The sequence below is a fragment of the Hippoglossus hippoglossus genome, chromosome 22 (genome assembly GCF_009819705.1).
Source record: "Hippoglossus hippoglossus isolate fHipHip1 chromosome 22, fHipHip1.pri, whole genome shotgun sequence".
Taxonomy (NCBI): domain Eukaryota; kingdom Metazoa; phylum Chordata; class Actinopteri; order Pleuronectiformes; family Pleuronectidae; genus Hippoglossus; species Hippoglossus hippoglossus.
This window is the reverse complement of record NC_047172.1, coordinates 4,879,232-4,891,218: the sequence shown is the minus strand read 5'-3', so window position 1 is coordinate 4,891,218 and position 11,987 is coordinate 4,879,232. Positions and strand designations below refer to the sequence as shown.

General features: G+C 44.0%; 2 protein-coding genes across 3 annotated transcripts in view; one reads left to right on the top strand and one right to left on the bottom strand.

Moving 5' to 3' along the window:
- map4k5 (mitogen-activated protein kinase kinase kinase kinase 5) overlaps positions 1 to 11,987 on the top strand; it is a 43,227-nt gene that overhangs the window by 3,458 nt on the left and 27,782 nt on the right. The gene's annotated exons all lie outside the window — the stretch shown is intronic.
- On the bottom strand, positions 1,442 to 11,358 carry atl1 (atlastin GTPase 1). Of its 2 annotated transcripts, none has more exons than XM_034577333.1 (14): positions 11,171 to 11,358; positions 9,005 to 9,255; positions 8,160 to 8,294; positions 7,059 to 7,163; positions 6,839 to 6,889; positions 6,243 to 6,299; positions 6,023 to 6,115; positions 5,744 to 5,882; positions 5,334 to 5,461; positions 5,131 to 5,187; positions 4,678 to 4,749; positions 4,167 to 4,598; positions 3,464 to 3,478; positions 1,442 to 2,682 (listed from the first exon to the last, which is right to left on the bottom strand). In XM_034577333.1, the coding sequence occupies exons 1-14, from the start codon at positions 11,208 to 11,210 to the stop codon at positions 2,575 to 2,577; spliced, it is 1,683 nt and encodes a 560-aa protein (XP_034433224.1). In that variant the 5' UTR covers positions 11,211 to 11,358; the 3' UTR covers positions 1,442 to 2,574. The 2 variants fall into 2 exon arrangements, with proteins under 2 accessions (XP_034433224.1, XP_034433225.1); XM_034577334.1 differs by having other exon boundaries at positions 11,177 to 11,358.

Genomic DNA, 11,987 nt, shown 5'->3' with positions numbered 1-11,987 from the left:
CTTTTCAGAATGGTGTCAACAGCAGTTTGTACATATCTCATGTTGTGGATTACAAATACAGGACAAAAGCAATAAAGTCTGCAGTGAAGAAAAACACACGTCTGACTTCACAGTTGTTGCCTCTTGTTGCCTGTTTACTTTGACATGAAACCTAGAAATGGATTTGAGTTTGAAATGTAAAGTCACCTGTAGAATCTGCAGCTCCTCTCACCTGTAAGGAGTCTCTGCAACTCTGCGTTGTTTCTGGCCACAGCAGGAATCTTGATTTCACCAGAGGAAGCTGCAACAAACCCTCTGAGCTCCTCCCTCGAGCTGGTTGAGACCAAAGACGGAGTTTAAAGACTGAATGTTGGCCTTGGATTCGTAATTCAAAGAAAACTTGTGTCTGTTGGATGTTTTTAAAAGGTGATTATACATCAGTGATGTGTTCACAGCTCAAATAGCCAAAAAACTGTTATTGTAGGTGTAAATAATAGAAAATGTATCTTACCAAGTATTTTGTATATCAGGCTTAAATCCCCCTCATTACCAAGGAGGGGTGGAGGGGTTTGTTTAAGTTCATTCAAGTTTTGGGGAAAAAACACATAATACATCAAACAGTATTTTTATTTATTGAAATGTGTCTACGTGGAATCGTTCAAAAATATTACTCAAGGCTAGTTTTCATTAATTTGGTCCAACTTTATTATTATGTCTTTGTAACTGAAACGTTTGCAGTACATGTGCTGAAACGAAGCCGTGTCCACCTGGAAGAGGTCGATTTCCTTTCACCTTTCAGTTCGGTGGATTTAAACGAGTCGATGAGGGCAGTTTGAGGAACGAATTCTTAAAAATCCAAGAAAAAAAGTCGTTGGGGTTTCTTTTTATTCCTGACAGACCAAAATCTCCAATTAAACGTAAACGCAACACAATTGTAAACAAAAGCTACTTTTCTGACACGAATGGACACGATCACTCCAGCAAAGTCATGAAGAAAACGGGGGTTTTAAAAACCTCAGGGATCTTAAAGCGGACTGCGATGGTTCCTTGTGTGAAGGCCTCACTCATGTTGATTATACGCTGTGGAAGACTGGAGAAGCCACCGTGCTGCAGAGCCTTTAAATCTTCAACCCTTGAGGTCAGACCTCAGTATAAACTCGCTAAATACGCATGACAGTGTTCCTGTTCTCTCGATGACCAGGGGGGGAAGAGAAGAAACCATTCGAAACGCTGCAGCTGGACATGACGTGTTTACACTGCTGCCATTCGGGGGGGGGGGGGGTTATTCAATGAGCTAAAAACAATGACCAACAATTATACAAATGTACAGTAACAGTCTACGAAGCCGAAGTATTCAAACACCAAAAAGTGCTGTCACAGACATAAAGCCTTTTGTTTACAAATGCAAGCTGTTGTGGACGACACAAAGAGCCGGGGCCCTCTTTCACCATGCAGCGGTTTCTTTTTCTTTTTCTTCTTTCACAGATGATTCAACTTAAGTGTGTGTGAGGATGATGAAAGAGATGAGGAATGAGGATCCTTCTCCGGAGCAGGCCTGTGGCCCCGCCTCACGGCAAATCTCGCTTTGATTCCTCGGTGGCCACGGGGAGGCTACATTCCTCGGATTTGCTCGAACATTCAGTGAGAAAACACAACAATGGTCCCACCCACCACCTCTGCATCACAATGGAAACCGAGCGCACTCTTTCCCTGCGACCTCAGAGGTCAAACGCTCGTGTAAAGGCCCACTGGGACGCTGCGTGACTGCAAAAACTGCAAGCGGACCACAAAGTGAGAGATGGTGTCGGCTTGTGTCGTGTAAACTTTAAAACCCCGACACAAAGCTGTCCTCCCTGACCCAGAACTCAAAAGTTACACCAACCTCCAAAGCCAAAAACAAACTCTTTACAACTAATACATGTGCCATTTTACGCAGGTTGTCTGCATGTAAACAGGCTGCAGGAGGCGTGAAATCCCTTTTTTTTTTTTTTTTTTACATGTTATGGCACAATATCACTTTGTCACAACCATTAAAACGAAACATTTCATATAAAGTATTCCTGGTTTTAGAGCTCGGGAGATGTCGGACATGAACCATTCACCATGCTGATGATCCACGGGACGCTGCGCTAGTCAACGTACAGAACCTGTTTTGGCTTTCATAGATATTTTTCTTATAAACGTCACTAAACTTCAAAGAACAGAACGACCGTCACAAACGAGGATTTCACGGTGGGATGAAGAGAGAAAAACTGGTCCGATATGAAATGAAACAGCTGAGTGGAGGTTGGGTGATGCACACTTCTCCTCGGGACAGATCTGTACAACGTGTTTTCACAGACAGAAAAAAAGTGAGACACAATGATTCGTGTCGTCCCTTGATGGAGAGCCACTGCAGAGGTGCTCTGACGTTGCCTATACGTGAACATTATACAGTCCGTTATTAGGTTTTAAAGTAGTGAGTGTATTGGTGACAGCCCCAATACCGGAATAAAAGAGTGCCTGATGGGTGAGGATGTTCCTCTTCCTCCTCCTCCTCCTCCTCTTCCTCCTCGTCCCCTGTCCATCACCAGGAAGTCCCTGCTGTGTCTTTAATCAGTCCCTCTTCCTTTCCTGCTCCTCCTCATCCACCTGAGGCCCCGGGAAGGCGTGGTGGTACAGGTGCCTGTGATTGGCCGCAACATTATACAGCTTGTAGAGGGCCTGCGGAGCGGAGACGGACACGGTGGTTACAGGAAGAAGATCGAACAAGACTGTGGATTCATCTGCTACTGGCTTCAACCCCTGTTACACCCCCCATCTCTCCCACATCTTTATGAAACGTCTACAGTTGTTCCAAGGCTGCAGCTTGGTTTTCTAAAGGGATCTAAATAAAATATGCATCTCTGAGGACTAGTTCTACTTCCTGCTATTGCTTCTTAAGCAGTTTTCATTGACAACAATTGTTTTGAGCAATAACTGATTATTCTTATTGATCCAGATGTTGTGATGTCTGGATCACGTTGGCTGGACATTAGGAGAACGATGCTCAGACAGACTATTGTAAGAAAATCTGCCTGAAACAATAAAGGTGAGATAGAGGACAACACGTCCCCTCGTCTGAAGTGAGGACATGCTGGAGTTTGTCTGTGGTAGTAAATATGGTCCCAGATACATTAGTTTACACACATGACACAGAACTGATGAAGGTCTTAAAACTAACTTCACGATCAGTGAGGTCCTGTGTCTCATCGAGGGACGACCTTAAGTTCAAGAAACAAAGCAGGAGCCACCTTAAAGTCAGTTTCATATTCATGGGGCAGTTGCACAATTATCCAAGTTAATAATCCAGGCTTTGTTAATTGTGACAAGAAACTGCAGCAAAGTCCCACATTATTCAATTAATATAATCATGTTCTTGCATCCAACGTTTCCTCTTATTATAAAAGTTAAGTGAATGTATCCTTTGTACAGTAAATATTCTTAACATGACTTGTACACTTACCTCATTTGTGCTCCCCTGCAGATGCATTAAAAAGAAAAGAACATATAGTGTGAGCACATACATGCATATATATATATATTTATTTATAATATAACACATGCAAAGCTTGTGGATAACAGATCATTATCGGTGTAATGGAGCTTGAATAGAGTCTCTGCCACTGATTCAAAGGAGATAGATGCCACCTAGTGGTTTAACGAGACTGTGGCACCTAAGTTACAGTTAAGTGTGCAGTATTTATTTTTCACTGTTTCCTGTCTCAGTTAATTATTCGATTAATCAGCTAACATCAAATTTACATAAGATTTAAGTCGAATTTTCAGGAAAATGCCACAGATTCTCTGGGTTCTGCTTCTCCAATGTGAATATTTGTTGATTTTCTCAATCTTTCACAATGTTTTGGGGTTTTGCTCTGTTGTTTGGATCGAAACAAGCAAACTGAAGAGGAAAACTTGGCTTTGGAGTATTTTTCTATATTTTCTCAAATTCTGTGGGAAAATAATTACTAATCAATAATAACAAATAATCATTAATATCTCTGTTTTCAGTGTAAGAACTGAAACTCTGACCTCGACTTAACTGCAAACTGATTTCAGGAAACTGCACAGTTAAGAATCAGTATTTGAATCAATAGTAAACACTGATCTTGGTGAGTATTGATTCAGATTTGCTGTTGATGTCCTGAGTGTGTTGGTGGATGTACCTGGTCCCACAGTGCGCCAGCCACCTGGTCGATGACGGCTCCCAGTTCTCGGTATTCCCCGGAGTAGCGGATGTAGGCCCAGGTGCAGAGGGTGATCAGCGCCAGACCCAGGATCATGTTGCACAAGCTGGCAATGACGTCCACGCCCACAAAGCCTGTGATGCCCGCAGCCACGTACATGACAAAGATGACCACGAACAGGGTGGCGGGCGTGCGGGCGGCGTGGAAAATGTTCTTGGAGTCATTGTGCTTGATGTACTGGACGAAGACCTCGTCGATCTCCCCCTCCAGCTGCTGCAGGTAGCGGCGGCTGAACTCCTCGCCTCCCATCTTCTTCACGCCCCGGAACACCTGCAGGGCCTCCTCCCTGATGACGCCGTGTCGGGCCTGCAGCTCGCTGGGGGCCAGGAAGGGTCGATCGCCGCCACACACCTGAGGACGGAGACAAGGGGACGGATGAAGAAGGATCCTACAGCCGGAGGTCGGATTAGAAAAGTTCCTTTGCACTCACCCCTTCCATTTTCTTGTTGTACAGATCCTTTGCAGCTGCGACTGCTGCCAAATTATTCGCCTCTGCTGTGGCCTGAGAGGAAGCACAGGAAGTGAGTGTCAGGGAAGAAAAACTTTATTGATCCTGCAGAGGAAATTTCAAATGACACAGAAACACAGAGTGACTGCTCCTGTTCACTCAGGACGTGTGTTAAATTCAGGTCTGAGCTTTAATATGAACCACAGTACATAGACAGCGACTGTGTTCAGATTAAGAATGAAACTATTCAAATAAAAGGTACTGAATAAAAGACATCAACATAAAAAAGTAACTGGAAAGTGAGTTGAGACAAATCAAAGTGAGAAAGTAAAGAAGTTGGAATAAATTAGTACAGAAAATGCATTTTTATAAATATTGAGCATCTACCTCGAACACAATTATCTACATCTAGAAACAGTAAGAGGGGAACTTTACCTGCAGCATGGATTTTGGATGAGGCAGCTCCTCGCCTTGGTAAATTTTGATGTAGGCCTGAAATAAACAGTGAGGACCAAAATGCAAAGTGAAGAGGATAATGTCAGTTATCAGTGTTTAGCAGCAGACGTCTGATCTATAGACCCTGTTTGGTTTCTAGTGTTTCTGAGAGTGGACCTGTGAGCTCGGTCCTTTGCTCTGACCTTGAAATACTCCACCAGGCCTCTGCACGTGATTTTGCTGCCGTTGATCTCCTTCACGTCGATGTTACTAGGACTGAGGAGCCAGGGGACCAGAACCTTCAGGTTGTTGATGAACTCGCCATCGATTTCTAGACCAGTAGGAGGAGGAGGAGGAGGAAGATTAAGTAGAAAAGGTCAGCAGCAGAAACAGGCACAGACACAAAACAGCTAATTTCTCTGAGTGTTGTTAAAATCTCAAGGTAAATGTTCATACTTCTATACTTTTAATTATCAATAATTAGAAAGATAGATAGATAGATAGATAGATAGATAGATAGATAGATAGATAGATAGATAGATAGATAGATAGATAGATAGATAGATAGATAGATAGATAGAATGATAGATAGATAGATGGATGATGGATGTACCTTGAATTCTTCCATCAAAGTGAGGGTTGGTGGCCACCTTGAGGCCCGGGTGGGGCATCAGGAAACAGGAGATGTTGGTGAAGCAGGAGTGGATGTGTTTACGCACGTTCTGCAGCTCTTCATGCTGGTTCTCGGAGATCTGCGGCGCAAAAACACGAGCACACGCGTCAAGTCGACCTCGTGACTCAGCGATTCTTTGACACACGCAGCGTGGAAACCGACGCCACGGGAGGAAACGTGAATTGACCTTCGACCTCTGTGACATCAGTGATGACTGACCTTCAGCCTCTTCTCGAGGAACTGCATGCCTCCTTCCTGTCCGTAGGGAAACTCGTACGGGAAACTCCAGTCTCGAACGAGGAAAATCATGGACTGAGACAGAAAAGGGATCAGGTCACTATAATTAGTAATATGACTGCTTAAGATAAATACCCATAATGATGTTTGAATGTCATTAACACACATTTGAATTCAGTCAGCAGCACAATGAAGCTGTTACCTGGAAAGGTTTGAGGAAAGTCTCCTCCATTGCTAATCTGCCGTACTCAGTGAAGAGCTGAAATAAAGCAAATTAGACCCAATCAGTGGGGATGTGAAATGTATTGATGGAGGACTACAATCATTTTTAGATCATTTAAAATCAGTAAAGCTCCTGTGAGAAAACTGACTGAGAGTCAAAGCTTCAACTGTCAGAATCAGAGTGAAGCTGAACTGTAGATCAGTTAAAAAGACTCAGAAGTCATTAAAAACCAGAGTTTGTCTCCAATATTCAGCAGGAAACGTTTAAAATATGAAGAATTCCGAACAGTTTGGTGGATTTGTTTCTTCTGGTTCAGGAAGCAGGGCATCATGGGTAATATTCACCGCTGTTGCTCAGTAACAGTCACATCGTGTTGCTTTAAGAGCTTCTGAGGAATCGCATGAATTCTGGCACAGCTTTTTCAATATATATGTGTATGTCTGTTATTTACTGTGCCCCAGTATAAAGCTAAATACTAATATTCCTGGCTGGTGACGTATTTCAAATCCTGACCTTGGTCTTTGAGCTCTCAGTATTATGTTGATTATTATGTGTATTGGTGTTGACGGTGTTACCTGCAAGTGCTGGAGGTCGTCCTCCTGTACATTCTGTGAGATGTTGTAAACCTGAAAAGGAACATTTACAGTTTTATTTCTTAAAAAACGTTTAAAAGGGAAGTTTTAAAATACAATACGTCTATTTGATAAAATCACTTTAGTGCGTGGAAACATGTCGGCCCAAAAACTAACCGTTAAAGTGTTTACAGTCACAGTAGACATGCTTTTGTCGTCCTACCTGCATGGAGCTTATCATGGTGCTCAGGGCGAACACGGTGGCTGAATCCCGCAGCGTCGACTGGCTGTCGAACGTCCCCTGTGTGTCCATCAGCAGCACAGCCACCTGTGAAACGAGACAGATGAAGACGTTGACCTACGCTGTGAGGGGGACGCCACGTTTCTCCTGCCTCCATTCTGCTGAGTAAAGTGTAATGTGATGCTGTGTGTGGATCGTTAGAGGAGAGATTGAACTCCAGGCAGCAGCGTTTCAAGGGTCTTTGGGGGCCCAAGACAAGCGGGGGGCCGGCATCGAGCCAAACCGAACCCCCCTGCAGTCTCCTGTACAAAGCCAATCGTTGAAGTTAACCGTTGTCGAGGACAAATGGAATCAGCCATTCTCAGGGGCCCCCCCTCTCAGCTCAGGGGCCCCAATGTGCTGAGCTAGTTCTTTTGGTTTTTAATTAAAGATCTTGGAAGGACCAAACCATTGCAGAACTCAGGGGTCTTTCACATCGACCTTGTTTGGTCCGAACCTTCAGACTTTTCACTTTGGTCTGAACTAAATAATAACAGGTGTGAAAGGTGCCTCGGACCATGAATAGGACAAATGAACCAACATTTAATCTGAAAAAATCGTTCTGCAGTGTGAAAACTCTTTTTGTTCGATAGTTCAGACTTTCTTACCAACAACAGGAGGATGAGACGTTATAAAACAATAGAATAAAAGAATAAAAAAAGCAGAAGCAGCTCACAGGTCTTTGCCTCCAACAAGATAATGTTGGACGACTAAGTGGTAATAAGATAATGACGTAACAGTAGCTACAAAATTAACAAAAGGAACAAGTTCATTTGTTTTTTCCACTGACACCGTCGGACGTGTGGATGTCTACAAACCAATCACTGTCAAGTATTGGTAGATGGTAGAAGGTCAAATGTAACAAAGACAGGAAAGTTACTTCCTTCAATGTTAACTGACCAAACTGTGGGTTTACTCTGCAGAGGAGTCTCATACAAACGGTTTAAAAGCAGAAGTTCATCATCACATCTGACTGTGTCATGTTCACATTTATGTCACAATGCATTAAAACGGTCGAGAACAGAAAACGCAGTCGGACTTCACCTTTCCTCCATCTGGCTTGTCCACCAGGAAGACCTCGCTCCAGATCTGGATGCCGGTGGTCTCCCTCTCTGAGCCCCCCCGCCAGGAGAAGCCGGTCAGGGGCTCGTCTGCATCGCCGAGCCAAAGGTCCGAGGCCTGAGCACAATGACACCAGGTCAGTTGATCTAGTAGCGTTTTTGATTAGATATTGACGAACTGACTGTGAATGGGATCATAATCACGCCTTTCCCATACTGTACATACTGTTTATAAGATTTACACATATACACATATTGTGCATTATCCGGTGTGAACAATAAGAGTTTATACAACTGGACTATAAGTTTGGTTTTCATTAGACTGACGCAGCTGCTGCACAGACTGTGGCTCTAAAGGAATTCATCAGGGCAAGATGGCCGCACTCGTGTCCAAGATATTTTGGCTTCATTTGTGAATAGTGGGAGGAAGTAGAGACACAATCTATGATGAACAGAACTTATGTGAACTCCTCTTTCTTTTATTGACCCTTTCTTTCATTGATTATTTGTTTAAAATCCTGTATGAATTCCATTCTGTGACTTTCTTTCCACGTTTTTACACATTAACACAATTTGAGCAGATTGAATTCGTTTTTTTTAAATATCTTATATTTTATAGTTATGAGCGATATCAGCTGGAATCTCCACTCAATTTCCATTAGAGAGAAATAAATATGGTCTTTTACGTGAAAATAAAACATGAGATATTAGTCTGAGTAGAAGGTGATGCTCCGACATGCAAAGGTCAAACTTCTGCTTTACACATGCACACGGAGGAGCAGGAAACCAAAGGTCAGACTCCTGTGCTGCACAGGCCGGGACACTCACGTGGTTGTACATGTAGCGCAGCATGAAGTCCATGAGGAAGGACTTGCCCTTGCGGAAAGCCCCAGCCACAGAGATGGCCACCACGTCGCGGTCTCTGACCTCCTCCGCCAGCAGGATGCGACTGAGCGCCGCCTCGTCCAGCTCGAAGGTGTGGTCGTCTTTGACCAGCAGCACCTGGACGGGCCGGGCTCGTCCGTCCGGCTCCTCCTCCTCCGAGCTCCAGTCGTAGACGGGTTTGTCGCTGAGGGACCCTGGAGGACGAGTGAGGAGGGGGAGAGAGTCAGAAAACATCGGGCCAAGCAGAAATATACTGTTCATACAACCAGTCTGATTGTGGTTACATGAAGATATGGAATTGTGTTGATAATAAGTAATTTCTATGCTGATATTCTTTCACATAATTAGATGTGATTAGCTGAGAAAGCTCAACTAAAATGTCATGAATGTATGTGAGTGAGTGAAAAGTAAATTGAATCCATCACAGTGACAAGAAAGTTGTTTTCACCCCGATCGTTTGTTTGTTTGTGAACAAATCTTTACAAAAAACACTCGACAGATTTTGATGAAACTTGTAGGAAAGATGCGACACTGGACAAGAAAGAACTCATTCAATTCTGGTGCAGATCCAGATAAAGGGGCAGATTTCAAATCAGGCTTCTTTAGGAGACTGAAATCTACGAGTGTGTCCAATTTGGGTTTAGATCTGAACAGAAATCTGGATCTAGTTTCTTTTAATGTGGTTTCATTAGAGGACTGATGGATGTATGCTGGGCTGAAGGCCACTCTAGTTCCTTCCTGTTATCCCCAGATCAATAGCTTCTCCCATACCAGCTTGTTGATAATAATAAATGAATCGCTCTCTGCGTGTTCCATCCCATCTGTTTGCGTCCAATGAGATCATGTGCATTCAGGGCTTCTTCCGGAGCTTTCAGGGCAGTGACTCAGTGTGATTCCGAGCTCTGCTGTCTCATGTAGAGCGTGCCGGCTGCGTGACCGCCCTGATGCAGAGACCGGGACGATTCCAGCTCCCAAACCCCCACTCGTGTTACGCTACAGGAAACTTGGGTTGGAAGGTTTAAGTTCAGCACGACACACACACACACACACACACACACACACACACACACACACACACACACACACACACACACACACACACACACACACACAGAAGAAAGAGAATCCTCACACCCATCACCCACTTCATCCTCAGCAGCTGTGCATGATGCTGATTTCTCAAGGGTGCAGTTTCAACACAGGCAGGTCTCTTGAAAAGAGTGACAGGCACGAATTTGGGAGACTGCTACAACATGAATGCACGGTTGCAGGGTGAATAATTTAAAGCCGGAGTAGTCCCAAGGTTTTCCTGAAGACTGCACGTCTCCTGCGAAGGCCTCACCCAGGGCCCTGGCATCAACCCCCCCCCCCCCCCCCCCCCGCCTGGTGGACCTCATCATGCTCCTCCTGCTGCTGTGGACACAGGGAAGACGTCAGGAGCAGGGGTGTCGGGGTAAAGTGGGTCATATCAGGTAAAGCAGCGTTTCCTCCCTTTTTTATTTATTTTTTTCTTTCGCCCCCTGAAACACTCATTCACACACCTCCCCCCGCCCTCCCTCACCTCCCTCCCTTGCAGGCCTGGATTAAAAGAGCCACAGAGAATCAGGAGGCTGCTGATCATCATGGGTGATGCTGATGATGGTGATGAGGGAACAGATGAAGCTGATGAGAAGCTATTTAGTGATGCACTATTACATAATCCCATGCTGGATGCACCACTGATCTTCACAGGAGGCTCGCCCCAATAGTAGAAGGTTATTTCCAGGCCTTTTGCCGCCTGCTCCACCCCAGGAGGGCATTTCCTGTGGCCTGATATATTAAAAAACATCCTCTGCTGAAACAGGCATTAAATATGAATAAATTAGAAAAAAAAAAGATGTCTGCTTTCTTATGCTTCACAGGGCGACACTCCAGGGATATTGGATTTAATCAGGATGGAAATAAGCACACATTGGTTTCTGGTGATGTCGAGATGAAAAACAAGCGTTTGGATCAAGGAGGGGAATAAACATGCAAGTGGCTGCATTTGCCTCCAGCCCATCGCCTCGACTGGATAGAAAAAAATGGTTCTGTGCGTCAGGGAGAGAAATAGAATAACGGTGCACGTACACTCACCCCAGCTGTCTCTGTCTTTACGGTGCTTCGACATGTCTCTGGCTGAAAATCCCTCCTGTGTGTCCGGTTAGCGAGCGAGCCTGCAGTCGGTGGTCATGGGTGTCGGGTGTGGGGAGGATGCCCTGTCTCCACCGCTCCTATCGCAGGATGATGGAGCTTTTTATTCCCCCCAGTGTCCTGCAGGGGTCACATGTGCAGCCAGGGGGCGCTGTTGTCTGTTGTCTCATTGTTACTGTGCAGGAGCAGGTTAATAATGCATGCTGGGAAAATTTGCATATGATTTGCTGTTTATTGTTTTAAAATAAAATGCAAACATTAAATATTTCCCCCTCCGGATGAAATCAAGAATATTTTCCTCTGCACAGTAGGAAAATATCTTACATGCACTCCCAGCTTTGGTCGGTAGGTGGCGGTAATGACACGTAGAATGGAAAGTATGGTGCGTTCGTGTTCTTGTATAGCATCGTAATTTATGATTTAATAATGAAAAATATGATTATCTTTATTTATAACAGAAAAAACAGCAAAGCGAGAAAAGTAAATATAAGAGAAATAACAATGGTGCAGCAAATGTAAGTAAGGTAACTAATTTTGAACTGTACACTTTAGTTTGTATTCGTCACTGAGGACTGAAGATGTTGATATTTCCTAAAACATTTTCTCTAATATGTAAATAATACAACTATTTACATGTAACTGGTGGGGAAAAAAGTTGCAGTTGTTCGTTTATTGAAATAAATAAAAAACAGCATTAAATAGCAGCATAGAAAGTGTTTATTTGTGAACGCTGAAATGCATCAGAGATAACAGA